General features: G+C 43.0%; 1 protein-coding gene across 1 annotated transcript; it reads right to left on the bottom strand.

Annotated features, from left to right (window-relative positions):
• Nucleotides 1-3,915: 3,915 nt before the first annotated feature.
• On the bottom strand, nt 3,916-24,874 carry FAM83F (family with sequence similarity 83 member F). Its single transcript, XM_057388792.1, has 5 exons — nt 24,346-24,874; nt 20,498-20,665; nt 14,043-14,164; nt 12,776-13,488; nt 3,916-7,461 (listed from the first exon to the last, which is right to left on the bottom strand). The coding sequence occupies exons 1-5, from the start codon at nt 24,799-24,801 to the stop codon at nt 7,397-7,399; spliced, it is 1,524 nt and encodes a 507-aa protein (XP_057244775.1). The 5' UTR covers nt 24,802-24,874; the 3' UTR covers nt 3,916-7,396.
• Nucleotides 24,875-25,325: the final 451 nt, after the last annotated feature.

Raw genomic sequence — 25,325 nt, 5'->3', positions numbered from 1 at the left:
CCTCATTTTGGCTGCAGGGTGCAGCATCTGTAGCTGGCGCCTGTGCTTGTCTGTCTCACTCTTTGTTCTTGTGAGTCTGTCTCCTTGGATGCAAAGAGGAAGCTGTTGGTCATACTGAACTGTCAGTAACTCCAGTTTAAATCCAGCATAACCCCATTAGATGCAGGGAAATTAATCTGGCTTTGCAGAAGCATGACTTCAGCTCTGTAGCTGAATCAACGTTTTTAAAAATGGTATGGAAATTGGTGAGAAACCAGTAGAGATTGTCCCAACTTTTCCTTCCCGAAAAATTTGATTTGTTGAAATGCTGCAGTCATAAATACAGAACAAAGGAAGTGAATACATTACAGTGTCTCATTGTGAAAGGGCAATGGCAGGTGCTTTGATAAACTAGGAGACAGGTCATTATTTCAGTGCAATGCATGTCAGAACATCTGCCTACTGTAGCTCTCAAAGAAGTTATTTTTTAACTTCCTTCCTATGAGATTTGTTAGACTGTGAAAGAGAACCTCAAATGAGTGGTAGCATAATTTACTGAGTCCTAGGAAAGTTATATTGGTGAATTGCYTTGCATTATACTGAGGCAATCACTAGGATGACCTAGTGACCTTTCCATTTCTAATGGCTATGATTATTGCTGTTACACCTCAGGACACTAAACAGAGATATTTTCTTCCTTTCAGTGGCAAAATGTCACTAATGGCCATGCTAACTCAGAGCAATTGATCCTCCTGCAGATGTGTTGTGCACTTAGCAGGCAGCTATAGATGAACACGCTTTGTTTAGATTTGCTATTTTCTGTTTCTGTAGTGCAAGTGCTCAGCACAAGGGGACTGTCAGCTAAGAGAAAGATTTTCTGGTAGGAGATTAAGGATCACTAAGGAAATGGTTGCATGACCTATAAAGAGAAGATCATAAATATTGCAACAATAAAACCAATAGCTCCTTCAAAGTTTAAATAGCTTTTCTTTTCAAACACTTGAAGTAAATGCCCTTTTTCCAAGGCTGTCTTGCATCTACATTTTAAGATTTCACACGTTTCACCAAAAATATTTTAACTTCTCAGGGAACTAGCTTTTTCTTTTAAATAACCTTTCTTTGTGGAAGCATCCCCTCAAAAAAATTACATTCCAGGTACTTGGAAGTTCCTTAGCCTTTCATCTAGTAGTGGAACTTCAGAAAAGCTAGAGCATAACAATAATAAAATAGACCCTGCTGTGTTGTGTCTCTTAAGCACAACACCCACCAAACAATACAAGTAGAGGCAAGTGTAGTTCTGCCCTTTATAACAAAGCAGCAGCACTTAACCTTTTCTTGCATCCTAGAGGGAACCTCCAGACACAAGGGTCTGGCTACATAAACCCTCAGCTAGAATATTCATATTCCTCACAATCCCAAGTATGTAAAATCCCAGACTTGTGCTGCTGCAGCTCTGCTGACACAGACAACTGACATTCCTATTTCATACTCCCTGTTAGTGTGCAAGATGTGGCCTTTGTTTCTAATGCCTGGTGTAGGATCCAGCTACAGCTCTAGAGTAAGCAGCTTGCTCTCCTGTGCACTCAGTCTTTTTTCCCCATTCTCCMTGCTGCCATGAGTCTGTAGCCAGCTCAGGGGAAGCATAAACCAGTGTTCCAGCAGCCAGATTTTACAGAAGTGTTCCTATTCCATTGTCACCCCATGTTCTCATGTACATTTAGCTCATATGTCACACCCCTTGGCCTGGGAGTACTGCTTTGGGCACTTTTAAATAAAAGTATCACAGCAGRAAGGCTGGAGCATCTTGATACTAGTGCTGCATCCTGCAATCAGCTGGCTGTTGGTGTGATTGCAGAGAGCAATATCCTTGCTAGAAAAGCCATTCCAGTCTGGTAAATCAAGTAGCTGAAGAAATATGGGTGTTCATTCAACACACAGCAGGCATGTGCCAAATCTACCCCCAAGCCTGTGCAAAATGCTGATCAGTCCACAGCCCACTGGTGCAACACACTTTTCTTTCTTACACATTGGAAATTCACTACTCAGAAGCTCTTTTGCTTTGAATGAAGTAAAAAGACAAATGCTCCCTGGACAGAGCCAATACTCACAAATTGAAATATTCTTAACCTGACCTCCCTGATCCTTCCTCATGCCTCTGTATGTAAGTGCATTAAAATCAGCTCTCATTTGTAGTTCTAGGTTTCAAGCTCTCTGTAATAGCCACAATCCTCATTATACAAATTTTGTCTCTACGCTTTCTACACAAATTCTTTTGGTTGTGTTTTCCTTGTTATGTGCAATTTCCCATGTCCACTGGAATTTCAGTATCTATAAAAAAAAGTCCAGTGTTAATAAAATCATTGCTTTCAGCACTCCCTGTCATCTAGAAGTTGCTGCTTTCTACCCAAGGCAAGGTAGGAGGCTGTTTTATGCCTACAGTTCTCCTACCAGTTTCTAATGTTTTAGGAAAAAACCTGACAAGTCAGATGAAAGACAGAAGTTGATATTACAGACAGGCAGGCTGAAAAGGGAGAAAGGAGTAGAATTAGAAACATCTCCAAAACTCGAGACATTTACACATTATGTGATGACTTCAGGTTACACCAGCTACTGTGCCCCTAAGTTCTTGTGCAGACACTTCCACCTACTCTCTTACTTCTTTATCTTGCTGAAAAGCACTGCAAATTTGCCCTCATTTGGATGCTGGGTGCTGTATGTTATGCTGTGGTTTTCTGTAACCTGACTCCAAAGAATATACGCTCAGACTTGCGAGGATGATGTGAAATACATGTGCAAAGTTAGGTAAACATGTGCCAGCCTTGCTTCATGCGTAAAGACTTTACCATTTCATCTGCATAGGTTTCTCTTCCAAGATGGTTCCGGCAGTCACTGACTGTGCTTTTCCTAAGCCTTGCTTATTAATGAGAATTTCCAAATCTGCATTTCTTCAGCAGGCTAAGGACAGGGGTCATAAGGTCTAGGGACACAAAGAGGTCATTCAGTCCTGGACTGCTCCCTGATTTTGCAAGAGCACAGAGAAAAGTGTCAAGAAACAGAAGTGCAATATTAAAGTAGCAGCKAAATGAGGGGAAGGACAACCTTATCTTTCTTTGTTGAAGAACCTCCCTAAAACAAGTGCAGAAAAAGAAATGGCACAAAGTGATGGTGGTGCTAATGCTATAAAGAAAGCAACTCAGGAGCCACAGAACCCTGAAACAGCCTGTGAAACAAGCTTGGATTAGACAGACTCCTCTTAAACAGTACAAATGCATTTGCTACATGGATTGAAAACACTGAAAAATGAGATTTTGTTTACTGCAAATACTTTTTAATGTACCCAAGTGCCCAAAAGTAAAAGAGAGGCTGGATTTATTCTGAAACATGGTCAGGAATTTTAAAACAGGCTTTTRTACACACAGACAAAGGGAGCATGAGAAACAAGAGCTTGTGAGTTACTTAAATGTCAAGGATTGCATTGTACCAGGTAAAACTGAAATGTAGCACAGGGACTCAGTTTCATAAATTAAATCATTGCTGATGGGTACAAATTATATAAGGAAGATGGAAAGAGAAACCGAGGTGGCATTTTGTCAGATGCATTTATAGCTGCAGCAAGATACACTCCAGCTGCAAAGTAATAATAAAAAAAAAAAAAAGAAGAAGGAGGAAAGAAAAACTAAAGTGGACATCTGCTGCAACCTACTCCAGCATCAAGAAAGCAGGAATGAATTAGTCTCTCTTAAGGTACTCAAAGCCACAGAACACTMTACTTGTGAAGAATTTGCTGCCCACATTTCTTTTAACAAGTACCACCAAACCTTGAACAAAGACATTCACCTGTTACACAGAAACCTGCTCTAATCCAGATAATCAAAATCCCCCCAACCCAGGAACTGTAGCACAGAAATGACAAGTGACACCCAGGAACACAGTATCTAAATGTAACACAGTAAAGAGTTTATTYGACTTAGAAAAGGTCTTCTGCATAATTAACCGAACACATATACATTAAATATACAAATGCATATCAAAAGAGATACAGAAGGCACACATTTAGCCAAGAGGCTCCTTCTGAACCACTCACCACCTCAGGCCAGAAAGGCAGAATCATGAGCCCCAGCTCATTACTTTCTGCCCAAAACCAGGACACAGCTGTAGCTCCCATGGTGCGCTACACAGGTCAGCCAAAGASGGTAAGCGATCCAGAGGACAGGCATCCTCACGGGATCCTCAGACTTCCAATGGTATTCCTAAGCATTGCTCTTTGCCCCTCTGACCCACAGCACATTTTATCTGGAGAGCAAGAAAGGTTCATTTTACAGGTCACAGCCTCAGGTTTCTAGCACTGATCAAGAACCACAATTAGCAAAAACTAGTCCAAATAAATGTGATCACCTCACCCAGACTCACTTCTGTTGCCATAGGAGCAGGTAAATAGCTCAAGTTCAGCAGATTTTATCTTCAGGGAAGAACTAGTTCCACCAGAGCCTGAAATCTCTACTCTGGATCAACAAGGCTGCCTGCATCCTCACAGTCATGCTGAGTTTAAGGAGCAGATATTTATCATGCAAAAAAGCAAGTTTGTTCTCTCGAATTAAGTAATTAAGCAGCGTGTGATAAGACTAAGGAATTYTACTAGCCCCTGGAGTCAAGGCATGAGACTGACTTCCATGGAAAGRATTTGAAAATAAGTGAACATTACCATTCAGGAACTGGTGTGGCAACAAAGAAGACAAGCAGATGAGAGACTTCTGGAATGGAGATCCTGTTAGTTGACGAGTTTACAGACAAGAGCTCTGACATCCACCATAGGAAAGAGAAAGTTAAGCACATTAATGCGTAAGCAAGAAGGAAAGGAAGAGCAAGTGAAATCAGCCTCTTGGACTATTTGTGAAGTCACTTCACCCAAGATGAAGTAACAAGGAGATAAAGGACTTCCTGGAAAACCTGACCATATATATCAACACGGTGCTAATTARTTAATTAACCTATTGCACAATTAAAAAATAAATATTGTAACAGCCTGGGAGGACAAGGAAGCACCAGATGACGCTGTTCTTACCAGAACAAAAAGTGGAACAACATCAGCCTAATAAATTTATATCTGATCTTTGCCAACAAAGGGAAATAAATACAAAGAAAGAAAAAAATTCTCCCAAATGTCTGGAGAGTAAGCAAAGTATGGCAAAAATCAAACCACTTCCAACAATCCTACAAACACAGTGAGTAGCTTTTGGCACATGAGCTACACACAAGGTCAACAGGATAACTCAGCTATCAAGTTACTTCTACATCCGAGTGGTGGTGTAATTTCCAACACCTCTTTTTTTTCTCCATTACCAGGAACAATTTTATGAAACACGGCTCATAATATGAGCTGACAAACCCAGCTATAAAACTACAGCTCATTCCCAAAAGGCTATATAGAATATTACACAGAGTAACAAGCATTTAATCCACTGAGTGAAGATGTTTAACACAGGGCACAATACCTTTGGTATTTTAGTGTCTCAAGACATTCTACAGGGTAAAGAGAGTAAAACAGACCTGCTTGCCAATCTAGTTAAATATACCTCAAGTAAAGGCAATTAATTAATCAGTGAACCAATTGAATTGCATTTCATCATCAGCTACAGCTGTTTGAGTGTAACAACCACTACTGCAACTCAGCACCTAAAAGAGTCCTTGGATCAGCTTTTTTTTGTGTTGGGAGAGCATCAGTTGCCTTTACTGTGAATTCATTGTGCACTAAAAAACCCAGATGGTTTCTTTAAACAAAAAGCAAGAAAACTAAACTCGTGTTTTCCTGATGTTTGAAATTTTTYTTGGCAAAATTAAGATCTAATTTTTTTAGGGATCACAAGAGGACTCRCTTGTGACAACAGAGTATGTAATTTAAGTGGCAAGAAAGTGCAGTGAAATGTCAATTTACACATTGTAGAGACAAACACAAACTGTTTCTCCATTCTCTTAGTGAGCAGAACTGGAAAAGGGATAATGAACAAGAGGACAGAAGTGCCAGTCAGATCCATAGATGGTAGCTATGAGTACTGTGAATTTGCAACTTGAAAAAAGTTGTGACTGAGGACGTATATGATATAGGTGTGTAAAATAACAAGGAGACTGTCTTGTCTGACAGTGAAAGAATTACGGTCACTCAAGGAAATCATCAAGAAAACCATTAAAATATCCTGACAGCAGTTCTTTTTCGTACCACACAATGAATTTATGGTTTGTTACCATAGAACACTTTGGAGGCAAAACGTAAAAAAGGTTTTTCAGAAAGGGATTAAGTGCATTCCTTAAGGCCAGGTCCAGAAGGAACTGCTAGAAAGTTCAGAAAGTCCAAAGACCTCTGTACATGCAAGCTTTGTATTTTATGCCTCTGTGATCACCTGTTACAGGCTGCTCTCAGGCAGAACTGCAGATCAGATGGCCTGTGGTCTGATTGCACATAATGCTACTTATGGATCAAAGCCCTCAATTTTAGCATGATTTAGACTTTTGCAAAGGTTAACTTTAAAAAAAAGACATTTGAAAAGCTTGTGTGCCTCCTCTACTTCTACTTTCAATCCTCAACGATGTGYTCCTTAATCATTCAGTTTCCATGAATGGGGAAAGTATTGCTGAATTAGCAACAAAGGATTTAATGAGTCACTGCATTATTGCTCCCAGATCCTGCCCAGTCCCCTTTATTAGGCATTTCTCCTGATCCAGTCTCAACTGCACATTAAACATTCCCCTATATTTCATTGTTTTCTCTTTCTCACATTCTTGCTAAATCACTTTGTTCRACTGCTACATTTGAGACATTAAACAGTTGAGGTACTGATCTGTTGGCCACTTTTAGTTAAACCCTCCTCCCAGACTACTCATTTCTGAGTRGGTAAGTAACAACAAGAATCTACAGGAAGGCTTCTTATGGACAAAGGATTTCTACACTGTCTGTAAACATCCTTATTTCACCCAGAATTTGCCGCTTCAATTGGATTCAGCCTTCCAGCCAGTCAGATCAATACATTTTTGCAGTACAGTAAACAATGCAACACAGCGATTCCAAGTCYGTAGCTAGACAGACTGAAGTAGCAGCACAAAGAAGTCAGAAAATCTCCTGCATTCTGCTGGACACAGAGCAAGCTCTGAGACCTGTCATCACAGTTGTTTTTACACATAAAATATATGTGCACATGGACATATGGACTAATACATTCATCACTAACCCTCATTTAAGGGACCAACCATCCAAAGTCTGCTCTTCACCCAGTAAATGTGCTTTAGCTGGGGGTGCCAGATGCATCCAGGACCTGCAGTGGCTTTACAGATCACTGCATGAGGATATGGCTGTAGGTTCAAAATCAATCAAGAATTTACTGTTCCAGCTTGTTCAGTCTTTAGTTCTCCAGCCAATCCTTCCCAATCAAGATAACACACAGGTGGATTGTTTGTTTTTATCACTCATAGTGGAGTTTGGATTCAGGTTACCTGGAATGAAAAGAAGTTAAAGTAGTGTTAATATTAAGTAAATAACACCTGGATAAAGCTTGGACTCACACTTCACTCTCATTTTTTACTATACACCTTGAGTTAGACTACAGTATTCTGCACTCCCTCATGGCTTTTTTTCTACTGCAGTGAAATGAAGAGACRTTAAAATAAGAGCAAATGCAGAATATATTGTGGAGAAAACCACTGCAGAAGTATTTCCAGGCTTTGGCTTGTACCCAGTCCAGCTTCAGTGGTATCATCAGGTCCCAGCTGGCACTGAAAAACAGTCTGGCCATGCCTTGGGTCGGAAGTTTTCCACAGAGTGAGGTATTGGAAAAAACCTAAGTCAGGACACCTTATCCACTTGATACCTACACACATTCTCATTAGAGGTTTTTTTCACATTTTGTTTCAAACAAATCAAGTGTGAGTATTTCCATCATTGCCTTTGCAAGGCAAATCCAAGACCTCAAGGTCTCTCATAAAGTAGCACAGTACGCTGCCTCCATTTTTTATAATCTTAGATTTTCGTCATGACTTACTCTATTAACTTCTTCTGCTCCCAGTATCTGTACCTTTCAAGCCTTACACTTCTGTCTGGTATCCTTCATTACAGCCAGATATTGATCTGGATGCCCCAGCATAATATTTTCATAATATACATACAGAAGTGTATTCTTAACTTTTGCAAGTAAAGGAGCTCATCTGTGCTCTGAGCTCAGCAAAGCTGGCATTGCTATAGCCCAGGGTAGCAGGTACTGAGAGGGGCTGCCATGTGGCTTGGAGTCACTCTGAACAAGGGCAGGCCCTGCTCATGTATTTGTACAGAAGTATCTATTTGTACGTGTGCATCGCTCAAGCAGTTGGAGCCAGATGCCAGTTCAGAGTGAAAGCAGAGAGGAAAAACTGCCACAGGTCATGGTGACATGCCACTGAGAAGTCTCTGCCTTGCTAMGTTTAGGGAGCATTCAACCCAAGCACYAYCTCTGAATTTGGCTTCAAGTGAGTRATTTTTAATGTCCCTCTCTTGCTTRTGGGTATTTGATCAATGCTATCCTTACCTGTAGGTGATGGGGAAGAGAAGAGCTCTCTCCTCCTCCCCCTCCTTCCTCTCCATTTTCTTCCACACTGCATCTTCTTGATGTTCACATGAGAGGTTGCACTGCAACMTGTCCTCACTTCTGTGGCTGCTCTGTGTGCTACTGCCGCCTCCCCACATTCTGCATGTTACTACTAAGTTTATAATTACTCCTATCTCTTCACCACTCTTCTTCCCTGCCCTGTCTGTATCACATTCAAGACCTGCATGTTTACTTTCAAAGATGTATATGCTCCTCTGCTTAATTTCAAATCCCAGCCCCTTTATTCTTTTCACTTTCTACTCTTGTCTTCTGACCTTTTTCTGCATATCCCACTACAGGTAGAGCAAACACCCACCTCGTACGTACCCAAGAATATTTCCCTCTTTTTCTTTATAAAAAAGGATGAAAATTCCTATTACTAGCCTTCCATGATCTCACTGGCTGAAAAACACTGGTAAGCAGCTATTTCAATGCCATTGCAGCACCCAGATTAAATYCCATTTCTTGTTGCAAGAAGCACACAAAACTGAAACACAAATTCCTGCTACTGATGCCAGAATGATTTTTGCCTTTCTTTTATATATTCTCTGCATCCTTTACACATATATTTGTAGTCTMTTGTTGTATTAGTGGCTATTTTTCCCAGCAGTTCTCCCTACTGTTTCCCGAGACAGAAAGACAAAACACATTCCAAGACMCCTGTGCTATCTTGGTTCTCCTTAGAAACCAAGGTTGAGACCAGCTCTTTGAGACMTATTTTTCATTAAAAAGTTCAGTCTCAACCTAAGGGAGGAGGATTCAAAGAGGGTTCAACTGGGGGAAATAACCTCACCTCCTATGTCTCTAATCAGTGATTTTTGTCAAGTATATTAATCGCTAAACTTATAACAATGTAGTCAGCCTGTGGGGGGATTTGGGGTGGGCTTTTGTGGACATTTTCCATATCTGCCCCTGAAGGCCTCAAATAAAGACCAGCTTTTATATTATCTCCTGTACTAATATTATCTTGAAAGTCTGTTGTTTTATTTCTAGGGTCTGTAAGGCATCACTAGGAAGTATATGTATTCTGCAACCATCATGAGGAGTGAAGGCTGATGTATGGAGCAACTCAGCACAGCAGACCCTTCTGAAGTCTACTTTGCTTCTTCCAAGGGAAAACACTAAACAGAAAGTCAGTACCTTCTGAAGGCATGCACCTTTCAGGTTTTTGCAGTATTTCCCAGAAACYGCACACAGAGGTCACTGTCTTGCTGATCACAGTCTGACCAGCACCAGCTTAAAATTAACAAGATTCTGGTCAGATTCAGAGCTGCTCTTGTGTTCCTAGGCAGGCAACAATGAAATTCAAGAGTTCTGTCAATCTGATGATGTAGTTTGAGAAGGCTTTGCAAAACAAAGTAGAGTTTCCATGCAATGTGCTGGGACAACGCCTCAGGGTGTTAATTCAGGTATTTAGTTTAGGACATTATTATCTGTAGTCCTTGTATTCTCCAGACTCCTAATTCTAATTTATAAGTATCCTTTCCTAGCATGTAAACACAACATCAGATTTTCAGATTCTATCACAGTGCACACTTCATAATTTCCCATACCAGTTCAGATTTTCTTCATCACCACGTGCACCTACAAGACTGAATCTGACTTTTAGCCTGCTTGAATGATGTCTTTCAATTACTCTATGAGCTACTTGGGTGTGGGTCTGGGCTCTGCACACATTTGCAAGGTGGGATGTGTCTCTGTGGTACTAGAGAATTAATAGTGACTTTGGAGGATATGTGTGCATGTAGGCCCATGGGGCTTAAGTGYGCTGTTTAATCTTTCCAAAGGGTAAGGGCAGCTATTTCAAACTGTGAAGCTCTGAATAATTGCATACTAACCTGCCTGCATACAAAGTACCTTTTCCTCCATTTCCACTTCCTACCTTCTGTCAGCTGGAGTATCACAGCATTAGTTTTTACTAGCTTTGCTCAGAGACAACTTAAACTTGTAAAACTAAGTCAGCCCTATAGCTACCCAACAACAAAGTGCCTCCTATCTTTATACTGAAGCTGGAACTGTCTTCCATGTCTACGTTCAAAACTTTTTTATTACATCCTAATGATGTATGTGCTACTGATCAAGTAGTTGCAGGATCTTCTGGGTAACTATTTTTTTTCTTCATGAGTCTCCATCTACCTAATATGCCCTCTACCATCTCTGTTCACCCGCCACTTTGGGACTATTAGACTAGAGAAGCTTTCTCTCAAGAACAGTAATTTAATTCAAAAGCAACACACAMGCCATGATCTTCCTCCAGCCTTTTATGACACCAGATGGCCAAAGTCTACTTACACCACACTTCAAAAGCTTTGGAGTTTCCCACTGTCACCATGAACAGGCATTCTCAATTTGCATAAACCAAAAATACTGGCAAGGACTCACGGGAAAGATTTATCAGGTCAGAAAAAGTACAGGGGGAAGGCTGGTGTGCTGGACTTAAGCACCTTCCCTGGACCTCATTGAAAAAGTTGTCAGTCTGCAGGAAGTAACAGTGGCAGTAAATAAAACCTGAACTAATAGCATGGTAATRTTTTTGTGGAAATGGTCTGGACCAAGCATCAGACTGTCTGGCACAGATGCACTGTGTTAAAAGGAAGAGGGACATCCCTGCTGCCCAGTGCAATGCCCCAGCAGGGTGCAGTGCCTCACTATTCACCCAGAGACATCAATCTCTCCCACGCWTTAAGCTGGGCCTAATTTCACCCCGACATTGTGGGAAAGCCAGGCTGGCTGCTCTAAAACAGGTGACAGTGAGAATCTCTGATACTGCAAAGTGCTGATGAATCAGATATTACACAATTCCCTCATTCTGTCACTAGAGGGTAGTGCAAGCCCTCAGGTCCATTCCTGCGAGAGGAAATGCCCATATATCTGCGCACAGGTCTTCACTGATTTTTGTTTTCCTGGCTTTGAGGAATGGGGCACACCAGCATACTGTCTGTGCTCAACACTGACACTTGAAGAGAGGACCTCTTTAGACCAGGGTTTACTTCCACCTCCCCAAATGCCAAATACAGATCCTAAAATAGATCTACTAAAGTCTTAAATAAAGACATTTATTTATGTCTTAAATAAAGACATTTATTTAGCCATGCCTTCTTAGTCTGTTTTGTGTTCATCTGGCATTTTTGACTCTGTCCTTCATTCAGCCAGAAATATTTCCAGGAACCTAATTAATCAGTGTTGTTGAGCATCCCAATACCCTGCTTTTCTTCTTGGTCTCAAGAGAATGTCTTTCCATTTCACATCATAGTAGTTGCAAAGGAATTCAGTCTCTCTACATCTGCATTTTGCATTCATCAGAGCACAGAATGGTCTCTGGCCAGACTAGTGGAGGAAACATTTTCTCTTTGGAACTAACTTGTTTTCCTGATGGAGCAGGACGTATTGACACCCAACACAGCTCACTGAGAGAAAGACAACCAGGCTGAATAGTCCAAAGATKACTTCAATCTCACAAAACATGTAAAATGTTGTGGAGCTAGCTATGAACTCATAAACTGGTAGAAATCTTATTATTTGTGTCTTCAACTGATTGAAGACTTGGAAGGATTTAGTGAAAATACCAATCATGCGTTAGCAAAGAAGCAAAAGTTGAGATCTAGGGATCTACTTCCTTGTAGCTTCCATTTTCAGGACCTTTTCCCCCCTTTTCAGAAGGTGGTAAAGGAGCAAATAAAAAAGACTTGCACGCTTTCCTCCACTCTTTGTCCCCTCACCTCAACATATACAYATTTCTCTCTTTTCTCCACCAGGAACTTGTCACAGTAAATACACCTGACTAAACGTCAGGGTATTTCCCTCAGGAAAGGAGGGATTACACTGAAAATGTGTCTATGGCCAGCTAGCAACTACAATAGTGAACACAGTGCTGCTGTTTATTAGGGAAATGCATTCCTGAACTGAGCACTCTGTTTTACATAAGGCAATGTTCACCTTTGTTGCTTAGAAGTACAAGAAACCCCCACAGGAGAAGTACCACCTGTACAGTAAGCCTGCCATTAAATAGCTTTCAACTTAAATTGCCTGTATCTTTTGATACAACTTCTACTCTTTGATCTCACTCGTTTTGATACAGAGGAAATAAAAGGATCTACTCACAAGTGCCTATAGTGGGAATGTTTGCATCAATCAGCCAAACTCAGAACAAGGGGCACAAGAAAGCAGAATATGCTGATAAGAAGTTTTACCTGAGTTGCCTCCAGTGCTCCGAACACTAGCATGGCCAATGCTGAGCCTCTCATATTCCAGTTTCATGTTCCCTAGGTCTTCTCCTGAATGTCCTTCGCTGGCAAAAGAATTGGCCTCAATGCTTGAGCCCGGAGACCGTTTGGCCTTGCGACTGAAAAGCCCACTGGCAAACCGTTTTCCTTGCTTTGCATTGGTCTGTGCATCTTCTTTCTTTATGTCACGAATAGACTCTCTGGATTTGGATTTATTTTTCAGATCCATGTGGAGCCGGGACAACAGTTTCTGGGGGCTCCGATTCAGCTTGTTCACGTTCTCCAGAGGTGGATCTATTTCTGGAAACACTTGCTCCAATGTGACTAAGTCATTCAGGAACTGATTTAACCTTTTCTTTGACTCACTTGTTTCCTCCTTTTCCGTGTTTCCTTGATTATCTTGCCTGTGTCGTGAAGCCCAGAGCATTATATCACCACGAGTTGCTCCTGCAACTAAACCATACTTGGGGTTAATGAACTTCCGAGCCACAGTGGAGGAATGAAGGCCTGGCTTCCCAATTCCAAGATGGAATGGGTTAGCAATACCCAGCTCCTTGTATAAATTAACTTCCTCTGAGATGGCATAGAGCTCACGAAACTCAATGTCAAACATCTCCACGTGCTGTCCTGTCAAGACCAGTAGGATGTTTCTGTCAATGTGGGATGAAGTCCATGTGAAGCTGGGAGGAGGAAACAGAACCAACATGAGATTTTGGGGTGCATACTTGAGCCAGCCCACCTAACAAAACGTAAGACACTACATGGGAATATGTAGCATTGTGCCATTTCCCCATATATCCATGGCAAGATAGAACACAATAGATACGTGACACAACATCATTGCTCTTTAGACATGCAGACAAGATCTGGGAAAAAAGGCCCTGAAACTCTGAAGGACAGCCTTACTCTTTTAAAAAAGCAACACTCCATCAACAGGAAGAGTCTCTGGACTGAAAACCTCACTGAAGAGAACTGAGTACCGAGACTGGCACACCCTTCTCTGATGGAGTGTGAAACTGTGTCCAGMAGTCTGAAATGGTCTGTCAGCATAGATATGTTCCATTCTCTGAGCAGGGCTCTACGCCACCTTCTCTGTTGTCCTACTCCAGTTTCTACACATGCCACACAGATTGCAGAGCTGAGATAAGGAAGGGGGTGACATGGGAAGAAGTCTCTCAAGCAAAGTCATGGCCATTCTTTAAATCAGGACCTTAATGCCTTAAGAGCGACCCACCTGTATGATCCAGTGGCCACCTTTTCACCGTCCACCATCAGGAATCGGGATGCCAGTGTGCCTCTGATCTTCCCTGATGGCATGTAGAACCCGACTCCTGTCACAGAACGTATGCGGATATTCTAGCAGGGAGGTGAAAAGACAAAATGTTACAATAAATAGGGCAGAAAATTGGATAATTGCCAGCTCCGAGTCTTAACTTGTCACTCACAGTATCTCACTACTTCTGGGACTATAGCTCATTTAGTATCAGCCACCAGAAAGTCTGCAAAAGGCAAGCATAGTGCTGAAGTCCTGTTGTCATCCCCTGTCTGCACAGGTCACTCCTCTCTATCAGTTTATAGCCCTGTCCAAGGGGTCAGCATCATCAAAACCCTGTGCTATCTTCAGCTATTCACTTGAGCCCACTGGTGAGACAACACTGTCAAGAAGTGTCTCTACTAATGTCCTGGATAGGTCAGCGAGGAAGAGTTTCTGAAGAAGAGGAAGGAAAATCTTTCCATAAAATGAATGGAAGTAGTTAGAAAAAGAATACCTCTCCCCAAACCTCACATCTCACACCCTTTGGTCAGCAAACCTCCAAGGAATAAAACAAAGTACAATAAATAACAGAAAAAACACAGAGTTAAGGTTACATGATTTTCAACAATAGATGTGTGCCTGTGCATACTGTAAGGATATATTTGCAGTGTTACTCTGCTCATGGGTCCTGGCTGCACAAGGYTGACCTGCCAAAGTGTCTAACATGAAACATTTCCCCCTCCCCTCACCCCAAACCAGAAGCAACCTGAATGTCAGTATAAGTTTGGAGCAAATTATCTTGTCATTCTGATGCACAAATATAGACAATTTCCTTMATTCCATCATCTTTTTCTGTAAGGGTTCCTTAACAATGAAAAGCTAAAAAGATACTGTGAACTGGAGTCATAAATCCAGGGCTGGGAGTCAGATAGTCCCAAGCCTAACTACAGTTCTGATACTATTCCCTGTGATGTTCTGGGAAAGTCAATTCACCTTTGCTTCATTGTTCCCCCATCTGCAGAGCAGAAGAATCAGGAGGATTTGACTAATTCTAGCACAGCCTCAGATTCCATAAAGAGCTAAGTCCTATTACTATAAATCTCACTGACAGCTTAAATATTGATAGGATATAGAAATCAGCACGCAGGAATGAGTGATTATGAGAATGCAGATTTCTTTCAAAAGCTGTTTTTCTGAATATAACTTTTACCTCTTGAATCTGCTCCTATTTCCCCCACTAGAATACAGCAGTGGAAATAAAAATTCTGACTAACAGTAACTGATGATACTACTGTTTTGCATTCAGCTATTACTTGATCTGTCTGGAGCCCTGTGTGGGCATTAGCTAATTAATGCTCCCAACAATGCTGMAAGTATTATTACCCGGTTTTAAAGTTGAGGAGTCTAAGATAGCTAAAGATGAAGTGGTTTGCCCAAGGCCTAGCAGTGAGTCATACGTGTGGGATGCTGAATGCAGGTTGGGTAGAGCACAGGAGAAAGGGTGCCCTTTCCAGGAGTTAGAATAACATTTGTAGCTGGCTGGCTGATCACCTGAAATAATTGTTTTTCTTTGCTGATTAATGTTGGATGTGAGATTTGCCAAATCATGATATGCTGACTGCATGAAACAAGAAGTCAGTCAACAGCTCTGACGTGCTCGTACCCCTGTGAATCAAGAAGTATCAGCCTGTGCAAGCAGGAAGTTTCCCAGCATATAACAAGTGTGGATTTTATTGTTTGTATGTTCTATCACCTTCATTTGGTGGAAAGAAAGCACACTTGAATTTCTGCAGTCGCTGAGCTGCACATAACACTTAAAAAGCCACAGAGGGGGCAGAACTGAACAGCTGAGCACGTAAACMTCCTTGAATAAAAGTAGGTACAGGAGTGCATTAATGCATCTTGAAATGCAGAAAACAAGCACCAAGTCATATAAACATCAAGTCACTTAACAGGTTATTTGTATAATATTTCCTGCCTTGAAGGATCTTGGAGCACTCRTAGACTGCTATATCGAGCTGTATAGAGGAAGAATGAGCTCAGGTTTGTGTACCGAAGACTGCACAATAACAAAAGAGGAAAGACAAGTAYAAATGAGGTGAGATTGCCGGCATTTTCAGAGGGCTCTAGAGTTACAGGAGCAACAAATATTTTAGGTAGAGAACCAGCTAGCTCACCAGATACAAATGATCCCCTCAGATCTGTATTGTTGCAGAAGCCTGCTTMAGGTTTGTTTTGTCACTTGCTGGCTTATGGGAGATGCAGTCTGCATTAAATTTCCATATTTCCTTTCCACAGACTTGCACCAATCCTCATCACAAGCAGTGACTAACATCTCCCTGGCTGCAACTTAACATGGCTCGTAACAGTCAAGCCTGACAGAGCATCCTAATACAAACAGCAAGGAATTGGTTTCCTTCGCTTTATTGTGACACACTTTTAAACCTCATCCTGAATCCACAGAAAGCTAAATTAGACCCAGTTTAGAAAGTCAGTAATGCTCTGACTGACTTGACAGAGCTAGGGTGTAGTGCTTACAAACTGAGGCTGAGTAGGGGGGATAACACTTGACAACATAGACCCTAAAGGGAGGCATTTTAAGTGCTTCCACCAGGGAATCCTGTGCATACCTTCTCTCTCAGAACAACTGCTGGGAAATACTGTGGACTTATCCTATGTGGTGGCCCTGAATCATTTTGGAAAAGGCATGTTTATTGACAATACAGTGTAACTTGCAAGTATTCAAGTAGAACAGGATGGAATGCAGCCAGCTGGGACACGGCCTGCCAAGATCACTACTGAGTATTATCTATTTGTGTCTTTACAAGAAGAGAGCCTTGTAAGGTCCCATTTTCAGAAGGCCACAAGCAGCCTAGAAGAGTGATGTAACAAACCATTTAAAAACCAACAGCACTGCATTGCATCACGTTACATTCAGCACCTCCCTCATTTGAGGTAGGAATCAATGACGAAAACCATAAAATACTGAAAGGATATTCCAGAGTTTCTTAGGCAGAAACTTTTTAGACTTTCGGAAGTGGGATAAGAAACGCCTCACATGTTGGAAAATGAACGCAAAAATTAACATGAAGGTGAACTTCCTGCAGGTCAGTAATTCCCTGGGCTTGCTCAGAACTCTAGGAGAACTCTCTCTCTTTGGGTAGCAGTGTCTATTACTGTGGTCTGGGTTAACAGAAACACGAGAAGAAAGAGCACTTATCTAAAAACTGGTGAGAACCATCACCCTCAGGTCGTGAAAAAAAGAGGGATTTTGGAGGGGCTATGAATTTTGCGTCCATGAGAACTCTGACTGGCTRTGATCTCTGAAGAACACTCTTGTGTCAAACATAACAGAAGTGTGACAAACCATGTTCTGTAGGCTCAGGAAGCCATATGACTCATACACACAAGACATGCACAAACAAACAACCCATGAACATTCTGATGGTTGAATTTAAATACATTTCTAGTGAACTCTGGCCTTCAGACAAAAATGMAAGTTTTCWAATTTCATTCTTGGAGGTGGTAAAGAACTTCTACTCTTCWCAGGGTGAGGTACTGTCTTCCTACAGTAGTTTCCCTCCCATGAGACTGTCAGCAGATCATGATACCTTGCCATCTCTACAAAAATAATACAATAGCCAGGAATTTTGTGAAAACRCCCATCACTGTACATAGACAAAGGGCAAAATCCAGAGCTAACAGTAAATCTCCCAGAATTAGAACTGTTGAAATATCCCCTCTGCACTGGATGAACAGGGCAATGGGACCAAAAGGGCAGCAAACACAGAACCAAATGAGTATCTGGTGGTGACAGAAGACAGAATAAACATTTTGACCCTGCAGCCCAAGGCAGTGTACCATCTCTCTCCCCATGGGATCATGGCCAGGTTGAGAACTGGCCTCTCAACCTTAGAGTTATATCTCATGTGGCTCCAATTTCTTGAAGAAAAAAGCCATCCTCTGYATCTTGCACAAGCATTCCAAAGGAAAGGTGGGAAGAAGGGCAGGAAAGAATAGTATGCAATTCTTTTGCTGGTAAACTATGTCTGGTGAAAATCTTCTAGAATAAAGCAAAATGATAATGCAAAAAGGAGATAASATTTTCCCTGGTGTTGAAAATCTGCAGAAGAAACTCAGACATCAAAGCAGATGTTGGGAGAAAGACCAGTAGRTAAGAAATGGGTTAAGGATAGAGTTAAGTCAGGAATTTCAATATCCCCCATGATCAAACAATGCAGGACAAAATGATTCTGCCTGAATAAGACTGGAGGCCCAGCTTGCTTTCCTGCTTTAATCTGGACCTTCAAGCCTTGGCATCTTACACCAGAGAGGAAGGGCTGGGGGGAGTCCTCAAGGGGAAGCCTTAACCTTGCTCGAGCTTCCTTGGGTATCCAAAGTCTGTGATGGTTTCTGCTACAYTGACCCAAGCAACAGCATAGGTACCTCCAAGGCAACCATGGGTGGGACACTGAGAACATCTCCTTGAGAGGCAATTGACTCCCATTCCAGGAAGAATYTCCCTAGTTATTCCATAGAGCCATGTACAGGAATTAACTACATTGAACTTAGCAAGACTAACAAAAACCTAGGCCACACTGGAAAAGAAATAGAACAACCTTCAGGGGAATTTAAGATCCAGTATGGGATACCTGGGAAAGAGGGGGAAAATTTGAAGGAAGCAATCTGTGGGYTGAGGTTCCACAAAAATAGTGAACAGCTAGGTCAAAGAATGCTAAAAATTTCTTCTCAGTGGACCTCCTTCAACTCAGCTTGTACTAYTTTTAGCTGAAGGAGTCTGATGGATAACATAGTGTGGGGCTGCTATGAAAGAAGGGAATCACAGAAGGGACACTGAAAAGTTTTCACCTTGTTTTGATTGCATCAGTTCAAAGTGCATCTCCTTGGAAAGGGTCACAAAACTAGACTGCAGCAGGACCTAGRCACTGCTGTTGCATGTCACTGTGRTAACTGGTTTAGGAGTGTAAAGTCYGTGTAGATTCCTATGAGAAAGAGAAGAGGAAGAGCAGAAGGGGACCGCTTACTGTTTAGAGACAGAAAAGACAGACAAAAAGCAACTCACCTCTCCAATAGCATCACAGCTCTTTCTAAAATGCCAGGACATCTTTTCATTCACTCTGTCCAGGAGTTAAAATACGCAGTACTGAAGACATGATGGCATAGTGAGAAAAGTACTGGGAAACCGGTACTAGAGCAAATGGAACTACTGCTGTGATTTCCCAGTTATGTACCAAAGAGACACAAGCCTAGGAAACACAATACCACTGGCACTTGAAACAGGTCTGTTATAATGATGTCTGTGTCTTGCTTTCAAAGACACCAGAGAAAAGGAATTTCCATCACTGTTTTGGAGAAAGATGAGAAAACTTCTCAGCTGGATGTCTTTTTTGACGAAACTCAGAGCAGAGTGGTAGTTCACAGGATCACTATTCAGATATATGCAGGTAATTTTCATCCAGATTTAAGATGGTTCTCCTAATATGATTAATATGAAACTCTATAATCTTCAGAGCTTTTTGAGTTTTGGTTGTGTTTTGGTGGTTTTTTAACTATTAATTGAGTGTTTATGGAAGATCCACCCTTCCTCCAGGCAAGGAGGCACTTTTATCCCCCTGCCACTGCTCAGAACAATTGGATCACAAAGAGGGGTGAGTCTGGCATCCCACAGGTTGTTTCCAACCTAGCAACTTTTTTCCRTATTGAGAACAAGTCTATAGTAGCAACAGTGACTAAAAAGATGGGAAAAAAGCAAGGAATAAAATACTAACAAGAAACACACAAAGGATTTCAGTCTGTAGGTAATAGATTGAGATCCCTCTGAGGCTGCTTCTGCCAACCAAGCTAGACTGATTTCTGTGCTGCATGCACTGTGTGAAAGCACACACTGATATAACACCAGGCAGAAGCTGTGCCTCTCAATCCCTTAAATTCTCCTGCAAAGGAGGACTACAAGCTCATTCACTCCTGGATGATCGTTCTTGGAWAGGAAAGTCTTGATTTCACAAGGTTTTGTGTCTTATACTGGTATGCGTCCTATAACCAGGATCCATGCAGATTCCAGCAGCTCAGAGCTACTCCAGACTGTAGTTTTAACCCTCACAAAGAAGATCTGTAAGAATTTCCTCCGATCATTTTTCCCCAAAGAGGMATTTTTAGGTCACAAGAGCCAAGTAACAGATCCCTGTCTTGGGTGAAAGGAAAAAAATCCAAATCTTCCCTTTTTCTTTCATTCTGTATTTTCAAGCCCCCTGTCTAATACTTCTGTGTTCCACCTAGTTCCTCTCTAGGTCCTGTGATATAACTCATAGAGAGGAAGAGATGTGTCTGCCCATCCAAGCAAGTTCCAAGATTCATTACAGCAGCAAAAGGCCATTGACCTGCAGGAGATTGTGGCTCAGAATTGGATATCTTACCCGAATCTGCATGTCACTGAGGTCAAGACATCTGCACATTTCCAGGAAAAGCTTCGCACCTTCCTCATCTAGGATTATATAGACTGGGATCCAGCGCTTGTATGCCGCTTCAACAATATCGCGGAAGATGTCCCGGTCTGTAAACACATCCATGACCACTGCAATAATCTGGAAACAAGAAGATGGTAGACAGACAAATGAATAAAATATTAGGAACTGAAAGGAAGGCCTGCTCCACTGTCACAAAATAAAAGAGAGCACTGATACCAGATTATGGTGGAGAAGCCTATAGGGGAGACAAAAGTACAGGGATGTACATGCCCAAGCACTACCAATAACTGTAATTTTCTGAGCTAGCTGCTGCACTTTGGAAGGAACTTAGTCAATGTCTGTGAGAGCTCTCCTTCTTCTAGGAGATGACTTATCTCAGCAGCCTGAGGAGTGCCAAAGCCAAACACCTAGTTTTTCCTTTGTATTGAGAAACTTTTGTTGTCTCTGTAAGGATTCACTTAAATGAAGAACACTGAAAATACATTGAAAAAAAGTCTGAAAACACAACTTTAACACTTAACCTGAAGGTATGTAGTGGGAAGAAAGAACGTGCAGAGGAATTAGGGCCTGAATCCTCAGCCACAATGCATAATGCAGACAATGTGATTTTTATTTTCTTTTGTTCCCCCAATTCCCAGTGAAAAGTCTGATCTCAGGGCTGGCTTCCCAAGGAATGATTTATAAAGCTCAAACATAAACACTTCATTTTTCTCAGGAAGGGACTGAAGTGTGTTCAATATCTGGAAGTAAAATGATCATTCCCTCTCTTCACATGTACTGTTTTTCTCGTACAAAACTAATCCTTCTTTCCAGGCATAGATTTTACATAAAAACAGAAGGTTTCATTGACATGAGAGACAAGCCTGAACATTTATAGGATGAGTAACAACAAAACCAAGAAGCTTATGGGTAACTTTGATGCTGATCTTACACAAAGGGAGAGAAAGACAAAACACGTCTCTTTAACACCATTAGAAATAGCAATTCACTTTTCTACCTGAAAGAGCTATTCTTCCCAACATTTGAAAGGTTATCAATGAAGGAAATTACTGTTTTCTTAGTCTCTCTGTGTAACATCAGTTTGCAAGGTCAGAGCTCTCATGCTGACAGTATGCTGGGAAYAGAGTTGCCTAAATTTTAATTTCCCAGGTGCTCAGCATCACAGTAGCAAGCCCAGCTGTGCAGGTGTGAATGGAGCTAAATAGTGAATCAAACAGCAGGATTTTCTTCACTTGAGGCTTGGAAAAGTTGCAGCTCTCTTGAAGAAGCTCCCTAAGGAAGGGGCAATAATTGTCCCCAGAGACCTCTTTTCTATAAAAAATGCCCTTGAACAAATGGCTTTTGGGAAAGTGATGCCACAGTATACGTCCCCCACTGTGTCTGCTGAGTCTCTGCTTGTACAGCCAACAACAACCAGCACATCTGCTCCGTCAGGCTCCTTCTGTCAACAGTGCTTACACCAGCTTCTCTTTGTCAGAAAAAGAAAAAAGAGCTGACAGTGTATTTATGCTCATCATTAACATTTAAGTTCCTGATCCAGGTGAACTGTGGTAGAGCTACATTGTACTTAGTCCCACAGCAATTTCTACTAGGCAGGATTTCAGGTCCTGCCTTGGTTCTCCCTTCTCAGCAAGATGCAGGGAATATTACCAGAACCTCTGAAAATTAAAATGCAGYGAACTTGTGCCACTTTATTACTGAACAACTTCATATACAGGCAAATCATAATTAAAGGCATAAACAGTTCATGCATTAACTCAGGCCTGTTATGCTCCCTCTGCCCCCACACACAGTAGTATGGATGTAGTTATATAGGAGCAAGGATGCCAGATAATATTAATTTGAACTAAGAAGATCCACATAGGGAATGGATARGAGAAGCATAAACTTCTTCCCATCCCTTTCACTTGCAATGAGTGTAACGACTGCAGAATTTACATCCTATCCTGGATAAACAATTAACTGTTAGCACCAACTTTGCAATGARAAGGGACGGTTCCTTCCAGCTGTGGGGCCCTTGTTCATTTTGGGCTTCTTTGCAAGAGTGTGGACCACTGAAAACAGCAGTCAAAACTTGCCACGGGCAATGCCTGTTGTTGTGTTTGCCATCTCAACCCCCTGTCACAGCTGGTGATCTGTCAAGATCACCTAGCAGTGTTCTCAAGTACTGCAAGTCAGAGCATGAGTGTCTATTCCTGCAAGAGGTTTTCCCCATTTCTCTTACTATCCTATGGATAATAAATTTATCTTTAGGGCCCATAGGTGTGCCTAGCTCTTAACAGGAATTTTAAGATTGGCAAGTTAATGCTTGCTAATCTCATTGCAGCAAGGTAGCTTAATTAACATGTGTTTGTAAAATACTGACGACAAACCACCCACAGCCATGTGCCACATATTACCAGTATCTGTTTAGACCCCCCTCGGGAAAAAAAAAAACCAAACCAAACAAACCCCCACTCTCATCTGCTGACTAAAAAGCTCCTACCTGGAGACATTTTTTTTTTTTTTTCTGCCAGGGCCAGCTCAGCTAAACACAATAGGCATAGTTATCTATGAAAAGGACCATTAAACACTCAAATGGCTGTTAAACATGAAACCAGCTTTGGGCTGGGAGGGGCACAGTTTGTCCAGTTAGTGAAAAAATAAAAATCTGCAAAGGAATTAATTATTTCTAGGTGCCAGGCACAGCTATTGAGATAAACAAACTTTCCCAGTTCWTGCACGGTCTATAGAAGCCTTTGTGGTAGTGCAAAGAGGATGTGAAGTCACACTACATTGGAGTGTAAGGATTTTACAGCTTCTGTCTTCTAAATGACAGATCACACCAGTCACTGAACAGAATTACAGGGTGTTCACAATTTCTGAGAGCAGGGAGCTGAGAAGATCACCCGCCAGATTAATGCCTCTCTGGAAAGTTTTCTCTGTTTCCCGGCAGATTCGTTTTGAACAAGTCTGTAAAAGTTGTCCATTTAGTGTATGCTGGCAGAGGGCAGCAAGTGGAGGGAGAAATAGCTGCTGAATTAKAAAGCAGAAAAACCAGAAAGCTGCAAAACTAAGCACAGGAATGAAGTTTCTGACACTGTTTTCCCCTTTACCCAAGGTGTGTGTCAACTCTGACAGGGATCTTTTCSTAAGTGGTCTTCCCCGAGAATTTCACCCACATCCGGGGTGGGTGACAAAACACCTCGTCATTGCCCCCACCTGTTCAACGCAAGCTTTTGTAGCATCATGGCTGGTTTGTTTCCTTGCCAGAGTTGTCCTTCACCACCAGCAGTCATTTCCAGACAAAGATAAATGGGAGGAGCAGCCACACATTGTCTGCACTTTAGCTACTTGCAGTCCAGGCTGGATAGTGTGGAAACCAGAAAACAYCATCCCATAAACACACGCTGCCCTGTCTTTAACTAGGGATACCTGCACACACCGGAGGGGTGGCTGTAACAGCATCATGGCCCACCTTCCTCTGAGCCCGCAATGAGGCCGGCACAGGATAACGTACCAGGGTATGAAACCAGGGGTACAGAAACCCCGACTGAGGGGAGGTGGAGAGGGTGTGCAGAGTATTAACCCCATCACAGGCATCAGCTTTGGCGAAGMGTAACACGACTGGCAACAGGGCGCAGGGAAAGCCCCGCGTGGTAGACGCCGACCATTGTATGGCCAACGCGCTCCTCCTGCCTTGGAGGGAGGGAGCCCGGCCGCGGCGGCTCTCCCCTGCCTTACACCCCACAGCCCGGGCCAGCCCCCCGGCCCGGGTGACGGCGGGCAGGGCTGGCCCGTCGAGGGTCGGGCCGTACCTTCTGCGCCTGCTGGATCATCTCCCGCACCACCTCCTTCAGGTGCGGCGCGCTCTCCTCCTTGCGCGGGTGCGTGAAGAGGGACACCCGGCTGATGCCGCGGTAGAAGGTCTTGTCGGTCCAGCCCAAGTCCAGCGGGGGCACCTCGGTGTCCGAGCACTCGGGCCAGTAGGCCAGCGAGAGGGTCTCGCCGCCGGGCCCCCGCGCCACCTTGCCGCCCTCACGGGGGTCGTCGTAGCCCCGCCAGCCGCCCCTCAGGTCCTGCAGCTCCCGGCCGGAGAGGAAATCGCGGAGCTGCTCCTTCCTCAGCGCCTCCCGGTACGCGGCCTCGCCGCGGGTCACCAGCGCCTCCAGGGCTCGGCGCTGCTCCTCGCTGTAGTAGAAGCGGGCCTGGGCCTCTGTCACCTTTTCGTTGACGTGCAGCTCGTCCAGCAGSAGCACCTGGGACTCCGCCATGCCGCCGGCAGCCCCAGCGCAGCGCCGGCCGGGAGCGAGGGCAGGAGCTGCGGCAGGAGGGAGAGGCAGGGCCGGGACCGCCTCACCTGGCCTGCCCGAGCCCGCCCCGACGGGTGGGGCGGCCGCTCCCCCGGGCCCTGGGGACACGGCTGTCACCGCCGCCCTTCCCCTCTCCCAGACCCCTGCGTGGCCCCGGCACGTACCCACAGGGATACGAGTTGCGGAGAGAAGAATTTCTGGGAAAAAAAGAGTAGCCTGACCTAAGMGGTGCAGAATGCGATGGAAGGGGAACAGTGGGATAAAGGGAAGAGAGTGGTTGTGTGGCGGCCTAAATCAGCTTCGGAGGGATGTGGGTTAGAGATCTTTAACTAACTTTGGAAATTGTATCCTCGGAGTGAACTTGGTGAATTGAAATGGGAAAACCGCACCTCTGAGGAAAGACCCTCACCCACTGAACACATGAATTTGGAGTGCCCTGTACCTTTAAACCGAGGCAGGGAAAGAGAAGGCAGTAGTAGCTTAGC

The sequence above is a fragment of the Malurus melanocephalus genome, unplaced genomic scaffold (assembly GCF_030028575.1).
Source record: "Malurus melanocephalus ecotype Western Australia unplaced genomic scaffold, MMel_1.1 scaffold_17, whole genome shotgun sequence".
Classification (NCBI taxonomy): domain Eukaryota; kingdom Metazoa; phylum Chordata; class Aves; order Passeriformes; family Maluridae; genus Malurus; species Malurus melanocephalus.
This window is presented reverse-complemented; position numbering and strand designations above follow the sequence as displayed.